We start from the raw sequence: 16,463 nt of genomic DNA, 5'->3' as shown, positions 1-16,463 counted from the left end.
AATATTTATTTTTATTTCATTAATTTTAAATATTATTTAACTAAATATTTCACTTTGTTTTTATTTTCAAAATTTCATATAATTTTAAAAATATTTAAATAAAGAGCTTATACATCCCTGGCACTCCACAGAAATGCACTAAAAAATACCGCGACAACTGTCAGGTGTCACTTTTCTCGTTTCGCCTGTTTTATTTGCCACGAAATGGTTTTGCTGGATAATTCGAACGTAAATAAATGGAAAACTATGCTTAAAATCGATGAAATAAGCCTATTTCCTTACAGTTCATCCTGCGCCTGGAGAAGATTGCCAATGCAGCCAAGAAGGACTCCTCCTTTACGTTGACATTCAAGCGATGTGAGTGGTGACAGCCGAAAAAACATGGACTTTGGGGATTAATGAATGGTATTTAATTAATATTTTCTAGATGATGGCAATGATAAACCCGTGCCGAGGGAAGGACGCCCCCCGCTGCCCAAACCCCAGACCTACATGTGCCTGATACGAGCCCAGTCAAAATCCCAGAAGGTAAACCCGATCAACTTACTTCCCAAGTACTTCTTTAATAACCCACTTTTCCTGCAGATTTCCACCGTCGTCCGGCAGGAGGATGTGCCCACCATGATGGGCATGTACTCGCAGTTCATGAAGAGCAAGATGGACGGCCTGAAGCGGGTTAAGAAGGTCAAAAGCAAGGCCAAGGCGACAAAGGGTTAATCGGGGTAGTAGCTCTTAGATAGATTTTATTTGACTGTTAACAGGTCTTTTGTTTTAAATGCATCATTTTGTACTGTACATTCGCTGGCTTTTATTTGTTATATATGAACATCCCTGATCTGGCGAAGATCGAGCAGCCACTTGGGCAGTTTCCCCTGCCGCAAACCGTAAATGAACTTTGGTTTTATCAGGTCCACCAAACAGTAGAGATCCTCATTCAAGTCGGTCTCGCCTAGCAGACCTTCGTCTACGTAAAGGACATCGATTCCCTGACTAAGTCCACTGTGAAAGGATTCATGGGCCTTGGGCAAAAAGTCCATGTAACCGGATAGCTGGTCCACAATCAGATATCTTGCAATACCATCTGCAAATAGAAAAGGTTAAACCACAAAAAGGAATATAAGAACTCAAGGGAATACCAACTGTCTATATAGAATAACCGCGATTCCAAGCCATTTTCGTATTTTCCCCCTGGAATCAACGTAATGGTAATCTCCGTTTCATCGTAAACTATTTGAGTGGGTTTATTTGGCTTGAGGGTTTTATGAATGCAGTCCTCTGGAAAGCTGAAAATAAATAGCCAAAGCGTTTCCTGCTTAGATCCTACAATGTATTTGCACCAATTTTGGGGAATTACAGGATCGTTGAAGGCAGCTGATGATAAGAGCAACGCTCCACGGTGCTGAAATGCAAATGTTATAGTTATAATGCTAACGAATAGAGTGTAAATATCTCACCTCGTCGAATATGCCATATTCTTTACCTCTCTGCAATATTAAAGGCTGCCCAATGTCATTTAAAAACATTATTAATTATTATGCGCCTAGTGTTTTGGAAAAACATTCCATTTTTTGGTGTTACCAATGAGGACTTTCCAGAAAATCCCACATAAAATTATATTGCACCTATCCATTTTTCTTCTTTTTAAATTTTACCGCGATATTCAAAAATATTTTAATAATATTTTTATACTAGGTAAAATGTTTACAAATTATGTTCAATTTACCTGAAGAAGTTGAATTAAAATTTGTTTCTAAATTACGAAGATCTTACAATTATTCCCTTTACACCATTAAATAAAAAACATCAGTTTAGCTTTATAAGTATAATGGGGTTTCTTCAAACTTTTCGTTTTAGTTAAACGTACATACTGTTTGTTCTATATCTATCACAATGAATATTTGTGTCGCGTGTGTTTCAGTGTGAGATGCGCTTGTCTTTGTCAAAGAATTTGGATCACGATACAATGGAAACAATCGAATTGACTTACATATATGCTAACATTTAACTCGTCACGAACCACTCACTCTTCACGCATAAGTTAAGTGTAAATTTAACCAGATTTCTTTTTGCTTTTAGAACAAAGACAGTCTTTAACAATATCCGAACCCTGCTGCACACCCGATATTGCGATTTAAATGGTTGCTGGGTACTCGACATTTGGCCATTGATGAGCAAGTGTGTGCGTAGATGTTGGATAGAGATGATTACAATGGATAACGTAGGATAATATAGTATATGTAGACGTAAAAAAAGATTCAATCATCCCTATGCCGGTGTACAACAAGAAAATGACTAGAGCACATGAGAGTGCCCATAGAAATAATAACAAATAACTATCACACCTGATCCCGCTTTCGAGTCCGATCGAAATATAGTGATTAAACCAAATTCAAAGGGAACCGGGAACAGGTCTTCATAACTTAGGCGCCGAAATTAAATTAAATTAAATTGGTTAATTTGCATAGGTAACCGAGTTTCAACCGAGCCTAGTTGAAGGTGTTGTAGCGCAGGTTGCTATCCACATCGCCCACATTGCCTCCAAAGCCCGGACTGGGCGGCTGATCCTGGTCCGCCATGAGATCTGCGCTGGACTGCGAGTGACGCCGCTGACCCGGCCACGTCCAGGCATCGCGAATGCTATCGATTAAGCGCTGCGGGAATGTCTTGTACTCCATGTCCACCGACTGAGTGTCGCCAAAGTTAAAGTCGGCCACCTCAACAGTGAAGCTGTGGAAAAAAACAGATTGTAGAATGAATTTCCCATTGATAGGTAGCGACTTCTCACCGATTTCCCCGCTGAATATAATAGGCCACGCCGAAAACAACTAGAATTACGGCCACCAAAGTGCATGTCACGGGCACAACTACAACTGAAAGCTGAGATTGTCGCTGGGCTGCAAGGTAAAATTAAATAAAATAGTTTATAAGCATATAGAAAGATAGGATTTCATTTCACCAACCTTCATACATGTTCATGGTGACCTGGTTAAGTGTTTGGGACACCTGATTGCGTATAAAGAACAGAATGGTCTTGCTTTCGCCAAAGTATCGTATGTACTCATAAGAACAATTCTCGATTGGGTCATAACGTTCGCAAGTCTCATTGCCCGTGGAGTTGTAAGGAGCTGAAAGGAAAACGGATTAGATTAAAACTAGAGCCCTGCTTGAATGTATTCAATGAATTATTTTGAATTTTTTGTTTTATATGAATGCATTAATAAGAATTTTGAGTTTAAGAGAATTGAATGAATTTGAATTTAGAGTTTAATAGAATGGAATGAATGAATGGCATGAATTCCGCAATAATTTAAAGGACAAGTTCTTTTGAAGAAGAAAGGGCCATAATTTTGTGATTAACCTGCATGAATTTTATTTTCTAATCAGCATTGATTTGTTAAAAAATTTCCACTTTTTGTTCTCAAAAGAAAGCACAAAAAAAATCTGGCAAATTCCTTCATTCAATTCGAAATAAATTAGAAAAACATTCAATTTATTTCACATAGAATTGAATTAAACAAATCAGAAATTTCATGGCAAACTATGATAAAACAAAAATTGAATGATTCACGCAGGGTTCTAATTAAAACATTTATGAGGATAAAATCTATTTAAACCTTACTTACCCGTATAAACTTGAGTGCAAATCTCAACTGGCGACGATCCCTTGCAATTGACATTGAGCTGAAGTATCTCCCAGTGTTGTAGCCAATTCTTGCCAGTGGTTCCAAAACCGGTGATGGGATCTGAAAGGAATTCAAGTTGAAAAATAAAATAATATTTAATATTTACCTTTACCTACCCTTGGAAACAATGCGTTTCTGGAAGTAGCCGTAGATCTGCTTCGGATCCTGGGCCACATATTTCTTGTTCACGCAATCAAAAGGTGGCTGAGTGCCGGGCAATAGCGTCAGTTTGGACAGCCTTCGTACTCCCAGCGGATTGACCAGCGCCACGGACACATTCCCAGCGGAATTCTTCTGCTGTTTCAAGGCGCTGGTTAGGTTCAGGCCAAGAAGAGCAGCATTGGCGTGAATGGCCTGGACTAAATCACGTTTGGATCGTGCCGGTGGCTTTGAAGTAGTGCTAGTTGTTGTAGTTGTGGACGACGTTGTGGTTTTTGGAGTGGTCGTGGTGGCAGGAGTTGTTGACGTGGTTGTTGTAGTTGTAGCGGGAGTTGTAGTTGTGGTTGTTGTAGTCGTTGTAGTGGTAGTGGTTGTCGTTGTCGTGGTCGTCGTAGTCGAGGGCGTTGGCTCCGGCGGCAGTTCCAGCGAGGCGACCACTAAAGCCTCCACATCGTAATATTGCTCAGCTTTCGGATATGAGGCCAGATAGTCCAGGGCATTGGACATGCCGAGATATGTACAGTTTTGAAACCAATACGTCTGAATGTGATAGCCTTTCTCGCGCAGAAATGCGAGGTCCGCTTGGGAGAGCGATATGCTGTGATTCACCGCCTCCTGCGTGGACACAAACTCGTGGGGACGCGTCACCTGGCTCTGAATCAGTTCCAAACTGCCGATCAGCAAGTTATCCAGCTTGATTCCCTTCTGCGCCTTGGCCTCCGTCAGCCAGAAGATGATGAACCGCTCCACTTCGACCTTAATCACATGCGTGGCCGGTTGCTCCTGCGTGTAGACCACAGTCCAATTGCTGGTGGCGGTTTTCGTTTCAATCACCTGTAGGTACAAAACAAAGTAGGTAATTGATTAGTATAATTGGTAGCCGGTTTTAGGCACTCTACATGCAAATTAATCCACAATAGTAACCACTGATATGGCCGCGTACCAGGCACAATCGTTAAAACTGTCGCTGAATAGTAATTGTGTAAAATTACCATTCAAATGACGCCATATCAATTGAAGCCACATGGCTGAGATTAGAACTGGAAAAGCGCTCGTCTGTTTGCACATCTCAACTCTGGCTTAGGGAATCGAAATAAAAATATACTAAGTAAAAGTGCCCTATCGTTAACTGCATATTTTATGACGTCTGGTTTCGAAAGAACATAAAGCTATCTAAAAATTGTAGTAAATAAGGCGTAGAAGATAATTTTTTGTAGAAACCCAAATGAAAGATTGTAAGAAAAGTATTAGTATTAGAAAAGTATTATTACAAATTCACATGTTTACAATGTAATGTAATCAATATGACTTTCCTTTCGTATTTTGTTATATATTTGGATGCTGAACTAATTGAAATGAGATTCCTGGAATAATTAATTTCCATACTGTGAAGAGCACAGCTCTTTGACGAATTAGTCATGGATGAATAAACAAATATTTAGACAATTAAACCAATAACATATAGTTCCCTAGAATAAATAAACAAAGAAAGGACAATAATTTTAAATTATTCAGTTTTAGGAAGTCTGACAAAATGGGAATTTAAAGAATTTCTTCCTTACAATTGGGATTCGTTTTATAATTTGTTGAATAATTAAGGATTACAAAAAAATGTACTTTTTAGGAATTCGGACAAACTGGGAATTTTAAGAATTTCTTCCTTACTATTGAGATTTGATTGTTAATTTCTTGAATAATTAAGAATTACAAATAGAATTTAAAAAATTAAATATATCTAAAACCAAATCTTTATTTTTCTGGTGAAATAGCTGCCTGAATCTAGCTTTTTCAAGTAATGGAGTTCTAGAAGCATTGAGAAACATGAATGATAAACAGAAAACTCCATTAACCGATAACGAAATTCTTGGAGATATTTGCTGATAACAGATGTTTAAATTCTTTGTACATCGTTGTGCTTTTTGGTGGGTGAAGAAACTGAAGCCAGCTTTTCTCGCCAGTTTTATGGGCCAGGTTAATGGGCGTAGACTCGCTTGAAATTGCATTTGCATTGGCTGGCAGTTAGTCATATCACTGGGTTTCTTTTTTTCTTTGTTTGATCACGTTCTGGAATCCTTACCTTTTTATTGCCAGTACTGTCGGTCCAGGTGAACCTGTAGGATTTACCCTCAGCAGCCGGTTTTTCGCCATCGAAGAGCGTGGCGGAGACATTTATGGAGGATCCGATGAGTGCCTGATCGGGTGCTGTGATGATGACCGTGAAGCAGGAAACTGTAAAAAGGGGAAATCGTTAGTCTATGGATTTCACCGCCCCTACTCATTATCCCCTAACCAAATCCATAAAAAATTAACCATACTATTCCATACCTGTCTGCAGAAGAGCGTAGAAAAGCAGTGACGACGCTATTGGCGACATGTTCGCCATGCCGATTGGAATTTCCCGTCCACTCGATGCTTTTTATGGAAAATCACTTGGGAGCTTCCCTGCCGCTGATCCCCTCCCTTACCATCCAAATCCGTAATCCAATCCAAGCAACAAACAAAACTTATAACGAAAAAAAAACAAACACAAAGGGGTGTCTCACTTTTCCCCTTGCCCAATACACCCACTTTCACGATCTATACTCTACGTTGAACACGGTTAATTGCTTTCGTTTCGATTGCGAACTATAGTGCTCTATAGTTCTGTTGAGTTTGCAGCGGTGATTCTATTATTGCGTTTTTAATTTGTTCTGCAATTTTTTTTTTGTGAGTAGCAATTAGTGTGGCCGGTTTGAAAACTAGGAAATGTGCTAAATATGGTCGCACTGCGGTCACATTCTACTACATTATCCCGCCTCTTTATTATTTTCAAATTTAAAGGGAATACAAAAATAATTAAGAAACATTTGTATGACTTTTATCAAAACCAATTGATGGAGTAAAAAAAAACTTTAAATATTTAAATAAGTATACAACTTGTTAAAACACAATAAATGGGTTTAAAGCTGACTAAGATATAAATATCACAATCTGAGTCCCCAATTTAAACACTTTAAGGTTAAATTACTTAAATATTATTTTATAATAATATCTCGAATTCACACTCAAAGACTTTTTACCCAAAATAACTTTTTACTTTAAAAAAAACTTCTTAATAAAAAAAAAAGAAGTTACAACAGTTTAAAACCTGACAAAGATACAAATATCTAAATTTTTGTCCCCAATTTAAAAACTTTAAGGTTAAAATACTTTAATATTATTTTATGATTTCTTGAATTCACAATCAAACCTTTTTACCCAGAAAAAAAAAAATTCCCTCTTCAAAAAAATTCTTAATAAAATAAAAGAAGTTACAACAGTTTAAAACCTGACGAAGATACAAATATCTCAATTTTTGTCCCCAATTTAAACACATTAAAGTTAAAATACCTAAATATTAATTGCTATTGATATCTTGAATTCACACTCAAAGACTTTTTACCCAGAAGAAAATAAACTTCCTTCTTTTAAAAAATAACTCCCAAATTAAATACAAGACTTTGCAACAATTTACCTTGTTAAAATACTAAGTTCGATTTATTCGTTAGTTGTAAATACAATAATCATATATGCCTGCGTACATATGCGTGTAGTTGTGTATATGTTAATATTTGAAGTAAACTTAATAGTACAAATGAAAGACAACGAGATGAGAAAGCAATAATTACTTTGGGATTAGCGGACCGCACAGAATTCTCAATACATTGCTCGACGGCGGCGGCGGCGCCGGATTCTACTTCTTCTTGCTCTTGCCCAGGGTGAGCGTGTGGTGGGCGGTGGCCAGCTGCTGCTTGCGCCGCTGGAAGTCGAGGTAGTCCTCCTCGAGCGCCTTGCGCGACTCCTCCAGCTTGCGCTTCTCCTCGGCATGATCGCGCTTCAGCTTCTCGAACTTCGCGTGCAGATCCTTCTCGCTCTCCTTCAGCTCGGCCTCCTTCTCCTTGACCCGCTGCACGAACATCTGGCGCACCTCCTCCTCCTTGGACTGCAGCTCGGCCAAATGATTGGAGCGCTTGGCCTCGAATGTCTGCTGGAACGAGATCGGCTTGTTGTCGCTATCGACATCGCTGAAGCCCATCTGCTCCAGCCGCTTCTGCCGGTACAGCTCGTAGTGCCGCGTGTGTGTCTTCTCGCGCATATCCTCCATATTGGTGCGTATGAGCATCTCGCGTAGCTTGACAAAGTCGCAGTGCGTCTCATTCTCCACCTGAACGGTGCCCCAGGGATACTGGCGGGCGCGGATGAGCTTGTTGCCCACCTTAATGAACTCCGTGCTGCCCACGACGGCAAAGGGAATGTGCGAATTCATGCTGGTATTCGTCTCGGCCACCGTTTCATCGTCGGTGGGGAACTGATAGATGTGCACGCCATTCGTGTTCAGCTCCTGGATGATCTTCGCCTTGAATCGCTGCAGCTCCACCTTGGAAATGGTGTCCGCCTTGGCAATTACCGGAATGATGTTCACCTTGCTGTCCAGCTTCTTCATGCACACCAGATCCAGCGACTTGAGCCCATGCCCCGTGGGGCAGATGAAGTACAGGCAGATGTGGATGCGGCTGTCGTGGCACGTGACCAGCGATCGCTTGATCTTCAGCTCCTCCTGCAGATAGTTCTCGAACTGGGCGTCGATGTAGTCCACCACCGCCTTGAACGAGTCGTCCTTGTTGATCTGATCGCCATAGCCGACGGTGTCGCAGATGGTCAGCTTGAGCCGCACATTGCTCTCCTGCAGCTCGTAGGTGTGGGCCTTCAACTTGACGCTGGGCAGCGTATGGGGACTCGGTGTGGACTCGAAGCTGGTGTTGAACAGCGTGTCCATCAGGGTAGACTTGCCCAGACCCGTTTCGCCTGGGGAGGGAAAAGATTTTGAAAGAGGGGTTAAATTGGTGCCAGATTTGGAGGGGAAACTATCGCCCAAGTGGGCTCAATTGGCCATAGAAGCATTGCGGCATTGGTGTCAGGGTGAAATTGTAGAAAGCGGCCGAGGAAATCGATTGCCGGCCACTTTGCATACTAATGGCTAGCTGGGCGTCTGGTTATTTCAATTGTTTACCCGCATTTCGGTATGTAGGTGATTCACTTTATCTGAGCAATGCACTCCAACATGAGACACTTGAGTACATAGCACAGCCCCGGTCAATTCGATAGCATTTTTACATTAAATCGAACGTACTATTATGATTTCACTTTAAAAAACTTAATTGTAATAAGAGAAAGCTGATCAAAAAAATTTTAATAATCGAAATAATTGTTCTTCATAGCTTATTTTGTTAACAAATTTAAAAAAAAAGTATCAGTATATTGAGTGATTAAAGATTATATTTTCTGAGTTATCAGTCCGTATTTTTCAATGTGTTGTGAGACCACTATAGTCTAAGATATTTTTAGTCCCATTGGTTTTGGAAGTATTAATAGTTTAATTTTTATAATTTAACTGCCTAGTTAAAACCATCATTAATCTATGAAGTTTTTTAGTTAATGATAGGTATTTACAAAACTCAATGCTATTTACTTGGCAACATAGCACAGCGGCGGTCAAATCGATAGCATTTTTTAATTAAATATCATGATTTCACTTAAGAAAAACTTAATTGTAATAGGAGAAAGCTGAAAGTTAATTTTTGTGGTGAAGAGCAATAGAAATATTGTTCATAGCTTATTTTGTTTACAAAAAAAAACAGTTTCAGGAAATTAAAAGAGATATTGAAGATTACATTATCTGAGGTATCAATCCGTATTTTTGAATAGTTCACTGTATTGTGAGACCACTGTAGTCTAAGATATTTTTAGTCCTATTGGTTTTGGAAGTGTTAATTTCTACATAGTCTTGAAATTTAAAGGCCTAGTTTTGAATAATATCATAATTATTCCATGATTATTATTTCATAGTTAATGATAGGTTTTTACAAAACTCATAGCTATTTCCTTGGCCGCCACTGTTTTTACATGCAAGTAAAACTTCGGTTGATTCACTGTGCCGCATACACACTCACACACCGAAAGTGCACCCGCATATACACACCTATACACATGACGTTGAAGACGAATCCGTTCTGGACACTCTTGTTGACCAATTGGTCCGGCAGGCTGTCGAATCCCACGTGCCCCGACTGCTTCAGGTTGCGGAGGTGCACCTCCTTCTTGTTGACGAAATCCACTTCGGCGGACATTTTCCAATAATCCAATCGAACAATCCAATAATCCGGCACAGATCGGATCAAAAGTATCGCGCAAAGGCGTCGCCAGCGAGTGATAAAGTGACCAGACGCCAAAATACCAGCGGCTTGGAAAAGTGTGTGAAAATTAAATAACCAGGGAAAATTAATTTTATATATTTTCTGAGGCCTAGGCATTTTAATTAATTAATTTAAATAATTCAGTAGCTTAAATATAAAACACAAATAAATATTTAAATAATTTTTTAAGCAGTCTGGCAACCTGGGCGACGATCTGGCAGCACCGCCTTGCTGATGTGTCGACAACTGTCAAAAGTTGCATGTTAACCCAAAGGCGAAAGTTGAACTCCGAAAATTAAAGATATTTTAACACTTAACTAACAAGCTGATCAACCAGGATGTCCAAGGACGCCAATCCCAAGGAGGCGCTGATCAAGGCGGCCTACGCCGATGTGCACAAGTTCGGCAATAACCGCGAGTTCGACAAGGCAGTCAAGGCAGTGAATCGCAGTATGTTTTTGGGGCCTACTAACAATATAACCACAAGATTACCTATTTAACGATATTCCGTAGTCCTAGGCGTTGCTCCCGACGACCCGACGGCCCTGCACTGCAAGGTGGTGTGCCTGGTGCAGCTGTCCAAGTTCGAGGAGGCCTACAAGTTCATCGAGAAGAACCGCCTGTCGTCCCTGATTTTCGAGAAGGCCTACTGCGAGTACCGCCTGAACAAACAGCAGCAGGCGCTGAAGACCATCGATGATGCGGGCCTGCAGACGCTGCCGGATAACCTCAAGGAGCTGCGCACCCAGGTGCTGTACCGCTTGGAGCGCTACGATGATTGCCTGGACTCCTATCGCGATATTATTAAGAACACCAGCGATGAGTACGAGGACGAAAGGCGCACCAATCTGAGCGCCGTGGCCGCCAACCTGGCTGTGGACCAGGCGAAGGAGGTGCCCGAGGTGCCGGAGGACACGTACGAGCAGTACTTCAATAGCGCCTGCATCCAGGCCAATCGGCAGAAGTACGCCGAGGCGGAGCGCAAGTTGCGCACCAGCGAAAAGCTGTGCCGCGAGTTTCTCGAAGAGGAGGGCGCCTCCGAGGAGGAGATCATCGAGGAGGTGGACGTCATACGCGTCCAGCTGGCCTACGTCCTGCAGCTGCAGGGCAAGATCAAGGAGGCGGGCCTCATCTACGCCGACTGCCTGCGCCACAAGCCCAAGGACGCGGCCCTGGTGGCCGTGGCCAGCAACAATTCGGTGGTGATTAACAAGGATCAGAACGTGTTCGATTCCAAAAAGAAGATACGTGCTGCCCTGGCCGACGCCTGTGAACCGAAGCTCACGTCGCGCCAGAAGCAGGTCATCGCTGTGAACAACTGCCTGCTGGCCTTGTACACCAATGCCGGCGACCAGGTGCAACAGTTGAGTCAGAAGCTGGCCCAGAGCTACCCGCAGGTGGAGTTCGAGGCGCTGCTCATCCGCTGCAGCCAACTGGCCAAGGATCGCAAGCACAGGGAGGCCATCGACCAGCTGCAGAAGTTCTCTGCCGCTCACAAGTCGCACGAGTTCGTCAGCAAGTTCGCCGTCATTCAGCTGCAATTGCTTCAGGTAGAATATCACATACATTTTAGAGCGCTGCATGAATGGATTCATTGAATTATTTTGAATTTTTTGTTTTATATGAATGAATTAATTAGAATTTTGGGTTTAATAGAATTGAGTGAATTTGAATTTTGAGTTTAATAGAATTGAATCAATTTGAATTTTGAGTTTAATAGAATGGAATGAATTTGGATTTTTCAGTTTAAAAGAATTGAATGAATTTGCATTTTGAGTTTAAAAGAATTGAATGAATTTGAATTTTGAGTTCAATAGAATTGAATGAATTTGAATTTTGAGTTTAATAGAATTGAATGAATTTCAATTTTGAGTTTAATAGAATTGACTGAATTTCAATTTTGAGCTTAATAGAATTGAATGAATGAATATCATAAATTCCGGAATAATTCAAACGACAATTTCTTTTAAAGAGGAAAGGCCATAATTTTGTGATTAAATCTGCATGAATTTTATTTTCTAAGCAGTTAACATTGATTTGTTAAAAATGTTCCACTTTTTGGTTTCAAAAGAAAGCACAAAAAAAATGTGGCAAATTCAAAAAATTTATAAAAGTTATTCATTCATTCATTCAATTTGAAATGAATTAGAAAAACATTCAATTTATTAAATGTGAAATACATTTTATTTCACATATAATTGAATTAAACAAATCAGAAATTTCTTGGCATACTATGATAAAACAAAAATTGAAAAATTGTATGATTCATGCAGGGCAATACATATATAAGAAAATTTCAAGATACAATTTTATCCTTTTTCGCTTTAGGGCAATCGCAAGGATGCCATTGAGACGCTGCTGTCTCTGGGCGAGGCCAAGTACAAGCCCGGCGTGGTTTCCGCTCTGGTGTCCCTTTACCTGGGCACGGACAACAAGACGGCCGCCTCGGCACTGCTTAAATCCGCCGTGGACTGGTACAAGAAGAACAACGTGAGCAGTGGCGATCTGTCGGACATGTGGCGCCAGGCAGCCGAGTTCCATTTGCGCGGCGGAGCTTCCGAAACGGCCGCCAGCTCGCTGGAGGAGCTGCTCAAGTTGAATCCCAACGATACGAAGGTTTTGGCCCAGCTGGTAATCGCCTACGCCCAGTTCCAACCCAAGCGGGCGCTCGAGCTCAGCAGGAAGCTACCGAAGCTGGAGACGCTGACCACGGCTTCCGAAATCGATGCCCTGGAGGCGGCCAACTGGGTGATGTCGGCCAAAGCGGCCAAGAAGTCGGCCAGTGCCAAGATCGAACCCTCGCCGAGTACGCCCATTGAGAAGAAAAAGAACCACAACCGGAAGCGAAAGGGCAAGCTGCCCAAGAACTACAACGCCGAAGTGGCTCCCGATCCGGAGCGGTGGTTGCCCAAGTACGAGCGCACCGGTTTCCGGAAGAAGCGAGGCGGAGCGCGAGGCAAGGATGTGATCAAGGGATCCCAGGGAATGGCCTCCGGAGCAGCCGATCAATAGTAAGCTTATTTGATGGTGAATCTTTATAGATTATGTTTCTAATTTGAATTTTCCCCTGCAGCGATATGTCGAACCGCGTCAATCTGACCAAGAATTCCCCCGTCACGCCAGTTATCCAAGAGACGACTCCCGGCCCGAGGCAGCAGCACCGCAAGGGTGGCCACAAAAAGAAGAAGGGCGGCCGCTTCTAGGTTTACAAAATGACCATATGAAATGCCTTTATACTTTCGAACGCTAATCATACAGACCGCTTTTGCATGTTAACTTATTGGCTAATTTTTTGAACTTATTAGTATGGGTTGATTGTTGTGGAAAGTAAGAAGGAAGATATAGTTACAATTTATTAGATGAGCTTGAAAGAATTTTCGCTACATTATTATAAAACAAATTAAATATGGGCACTTCCACCAAAAGGTCCACCAAGCCAAAATCCTTAAAATTTGAAAAAAAAAGATTTTGCCGCCATACTAGTTTCTAATTAGTTGGACCCTGAGCTAAACTAAAAATGTTGAGTATAGTTTGATTATTTTAATGAAAACGTCATCAATATACGCAAAAGTTAGTTTTTGGCTAATTTTTTGTTATTTTTTGATACTGTCTTCTGTTGTTAATTTAACCTATAGGAATTCTAATATCTGACATTTTTCTGTAATGAATGCTTTATTTATTTACATTTTAAAAAAATCGCATTCAAATATTCCATCACTATTCGCTAATTTCTGAAGTTAAATGAACTTAACCAAAATCCACTTATATTTTTGTCCCGAGCGAATCAAGAAAATAGAGCTTTGAAAGAGCGAAAAGAAAAGCCCATTATTAAAATTAAAATCTATTTTTTTCCAATTTTATTTCAACTTGAAAGGTGTGCAAATGTCCCGAGCGACAATATGGTAATGCCCATATATATATTAAAATCTTTCAAAACGATTGCATCCTCCAAAATCAACCTTCTTCAAATGATTATTCATCATTGTCGTCATCCGCACCCTTACTCTTTTTGCCATCCGCGGGAGCTGGAGGAGGTGCATCATCCTTTCGCGTGTCGTACGAGTGATAATGCAACGACCCAATCCAGTCGAGCATGTTGCGCTGCTCGGCCTCCGTTTTGTAGATCTGGCTAAAAATCTCGCGCTCAATGAAATCCTGAACTTGCGCCTCCTGCGCCTGCCACGTCAGCGGATTGTGGATGCCGTCCTTGCCGTAGCGATCGTTGTAGCGCTCGTAGTGCACCGTGTCCAGGACGAGGCCCAATCCCGGGGCCATCGGCAGGTCCAGGCGCTCCTCGGTTAGCGCCCGCTCCAAGCTCGTCGTCGTCGTGTTGCCCCTCACAATGGCAATGGCCAGACCGACCATCTTGCGGATCTGATGCAGCATGAAGCTCTGACCCTTCACCTTCAGGGTGACGAACTCAATGCCCTGGGGGCTCTGGAATGGTTCGCTGCTCGTGAAGGACATGATGAAGCGCTTGGACGAGGGATCGAGGAAGCTCCTAAACGGATCGAATATTAGTTGGATCAAATTTTAGTTAATAATCGAGATTGGTTTACTTCTTGCTGGTAAAGTTGTGAAAGTTCTTCGTGCCCTCGTAGAGTTTGAGGGTTTCCTTAACTTTCTCCAGTAGCTCTGGGGAAATGCGAAATGTGTCGTGCAAATCTTCGACCTTTTCCTCGCAGGATGCAAAGGACATGGTGGGTAGTGTGTAGGTGTAGGTCCGCGCATTGCACTGATCCTTGGCATTGAAGCCCTTGGTCACGCGCTCCACCCCAAAAAGACGGATCTGTTCGGGCAGATCGGCATTGAAGGCCTCCAGGTCCAACTCCTCGGCTAGAAAAAGAGATGTTGAATAATGTTTTCAAATATTTTTTAATTAATTTTAAATATATTAAATTCTATGTTCTATTTATGCAACATAAAAATGCCAATTTCTATTATGGAATCTTAAATGTTCTATATTGATATTTTCAATGGAAAACGGAGATATTTTTTGGGGTTTTATAGGCCCTATATCTTTAAGATCTTTTGTAAGAAATTCCTACACATACTGTATTATAAAAATCCTCTTGAGGATAAATCTCCAAACTCACCCAGCTTAACGGACATTGTCATCCAAAAAACATTAAAAATATAAAAATTTTCGAAGGAAAACTGGGATAATTTATAGAGACCTGTATCTTTGAGATATTTTTAAAGAAATTCCTAGATAGAATAGACCCTGAAACTCACGCAGCTTCACGGATATCATCATCCAAAACAAAAATTTTAAAATATGGAAATTTTTTAAGGAAAACTGGGATAATTTCTGGAGTTGTGTATCTTTAAGATATTTTTGAACAAATTCCCAGATATGATAGATTCCTAAACTCACGCAGCTTGACGGATAGCATCAAACAAACTTTTAAAATATGAACATTTTTGAAGGAAAACTCTAGTAATTTCTGGAGAGCTGTATCTTTCAGATATTTTTGCAAAAATTCCTAGATAGGTTGGACCCCCCAACTCAAGCAGCTTGACGGGAATCATTATTCAAAATAACTTTAAAAATATGGAAATTTTCTAAGGACAACCGGATTTATTTCTGGGGACCTGTATCTTTGAAATATATTTTTGAAAAAAAAATTCTAGTTCGGATAGACCCCTCAACTCACGCAGCTTGACGGAGCACACCTGGCGGGCGGCGGAGACGCCCTTGTCGGTGCGGGCGGCCCGCTGGAAGCAGGCGATCTGCACCTGCTCGAAGCTGTCCTCCGTGATCCACTTGTGCTTGAGCATGGCCTTGAAGAGCTCCTCCTCGATGGTCTGCATGCCGGGATTGCGCTGCATTCCGTAGTAGTTGGCGCCGCAGTAGCTGAGCAGAATGGCGCTCTTCTTGCGCTTGATCCGCTCGGCAGGATCGAAGGGCGCCCGCTTCACGCCGCTGGCCGCATCCTTCTCGTCCTGCTCCTTCCAGTCGACCCACTTTTTGCGCTTCAGCGTTCGCTTGATCCGGTTGGTTTCCTTCACGGCCTCGTCATCCGACTTCTTGGCCTCCTTTCTGGCTTGATTCTCCAGTTCCAGTTTGTCCAGAGCCTCTGACATGGCGGCAGCAAAGGATTTGTGGCGGTTCCAGGGATTACAGAGGGTTTTCAGGCGAACTGTTGGGTTTACACAAAGTTATTAGCATTTGTATTGGAGGCTAGAACACTATTAATTAACCTGCCTTGGTGTAGTTGTTAATTAGCCGGCTTAAAAACATTAAATAAACAATTCTGAATTCAAAGTGGAGGAATTTCCACACGTGTGTTGATGCTTCTTCTTCTTGCTGTTACTTTACAGCTCAGCTGTTTTTTGAAAATACGGCAATTTCCCCTTTAATTGATTTCTTTTTAAAGTATTAAATTGCAAGTGATTTATTAAGTAT

The 16,463-nt window shown here is 41.5% G+C and overlaps 6 protein-coding genes across 9 annotated transcripts; 2 read left to right on the top strand and 4 right to left on the bottom strand.

Moving 5' to 3' along the window:
* Positions 1-137: 137 nt before the first annotated feature.
* Positions 138-795, top strand: Srp14 (signal recognition particle 14). Its single transcript, XM_017149388.3, has 4 exons — positions 138-228; positions 285-357; positions 428-528; positions 586-795. The coding sequence occupies exons 1-4, from the start codon at positions 205-207 to the stop codon at positions 715-717; spliced, it is 330 nt and encodes a 109-aa protein (XP_017004877.1). The 5' UTR covers positions 138-204; the 3' UTR covers positions 718-795.
* LOC108062637 (uncharacterized) lies at positions 791-1,579 on the bottom strand. Its single transcript, XM_017149387.3, has 3 exons — positions 1,455-1,579; positions 1,141-1,399; positions 791-1,081 (listed from the first exon to the last, which is right to left on the bottom strand). Exons 1-3 carry the CDS (start codon positions 1,521-1,523, stop codon positions 816-818), a joined length of 594 nt encoding a protein of 197 aa, XP_017004876.2. The 5' UTR covers positions 1,524-1,579; the 3' UTR covers positions 791-815.
* Positions 1,580-1,807: 228 nt separating this feature from the next.
* On the bottom strand, positions 1,808-6,564 carry LOC108062660 (uncharacterized). The gene is made up of 7 exons (XM_017149438.3): positions 6,168-6,564; positions 5,920-6,071; positions 3,800-4,676; positions 3,624-3,743; positions 2,961-3,125; positions 2,786-2,894; positions 1,808-2,727 (listed from the first exon to the last, which is right to left on the bottom strand). Exons 1-7 carry the CDS (start codon positions 6,223-6,225, stop codon positions 2,487-2,489), a joined length of 1,722 nt encoding a protein of 573 aa, XP_017004927.3. The 5' UTR covers positions 6,226-6,564; the 3' UTR covers positions 1,808-2,486.
* Positions 6,565-7,330: 766 nt separating this feature from the next.
* Septin2 (septin 2) lies at positions 7,331-10,079 on the bottom strand. Its single transcript, XM_017149443.3, has 2 exons — positions 9,841-10,079; positions 7,331-8,666 (listed from the first exon to the last, which is right to left on the bottom strand). The coding sequence occupies exons 1-2, from the start codon at positions 9,986-9,988 to the stop codon at positions 7,555-7,557; spliced, it is 1,260 nt and encodes a 419-aa protein (XP_017004932.1). The 5' UTR covers positions 9,989-10,079; the 3' UTR covers positions 7,331-7,554.
* Positions 10,080-10,285: 206 nt separating this feature from the next.
* On the top strand, positions 10,286-13,330 carry Srp72 (signal recognition particle 72). Its single transcript, XM_017149439.3, has 4 exons — positions 10,286-10,504; positions 10,568-11,604; positions 12,383-13,065; positions 13,128-13,330. Exons 1-4 carry the CDS (start codon positions 10,393-10,395, stop codon positions 13,255-13,257), a joined length of 1,962 nt encoding a protein of 653 aa, XP_017004928.2. The 5' UTR covers positions 10,286-10,392; the 3' UTR covers positions 13,258-13,330.
* Positions 13,331-13,910: 580 nt separating this feature from the next.
* On the bottom strand, positions 13,911-16,421 carry Pus1 (Pseudouridine synthase 1). 4 transcript variants are annotated; one of them, XM_070217484.1, is made up of 4 exons: positions 16,259-16,361; positions 15,712-16,197; positions 14,614-14,890; positions 13,911-14,555 (listed from the first exon to the last, which is right to left on the bottom strand). In XM_070217484.1, the coding sequence occupies exons 1-4, from the start codon at positions 16,296-16,298 to the stop codon at positions 14,027-14,029; spliced, it is 1,332 nt and encodes a 443-aa protein (XP_070073585.1). In that variant the 5' UTR covers positions 16,299-16,361; the 3' UTR covers positions 13,911-14,026. The 4 variants fall into 4 exon arrangements, with proteins under 4 accessions (XP_070073585.1, XP_070073583.1, XP_070073584.1 ...); XM_070217482.1 differs by lacking the exons at positions 15,712-16,197; positions 16,259-16,361 and adding exons at positions 15,151-15,231; positions 15,290-15,434 and having other exon boundaries at positions 13,912-14,555; XM_044394120.2 differs by having other exon boundaries at positions 13,913-14,555; positions 16,263-16,421.
* Between the last annotated feature and the right edge of the window lie 42 nt (positions 16,422-16,463).

Source organism: Drosophila takahashii, chromosome 3R, assembly GCF_030179915.1.
Source record: "Drosophila takahashii strain IR98-3 E-12201 chromosome 3R, DtakHiC1v2, whole genome shotgun sequence".
Lineage (NCBI taxonomy): Eukaryota > Metazoa > Arthropoda > Insecta > Diptera > Drosophilidae > Drosophila > Drosophila takahashii.
Note: the sequence above shows the minus strand (reverse complement) of the source record. Positions and strands in the feature narration are given on the sequence as shown.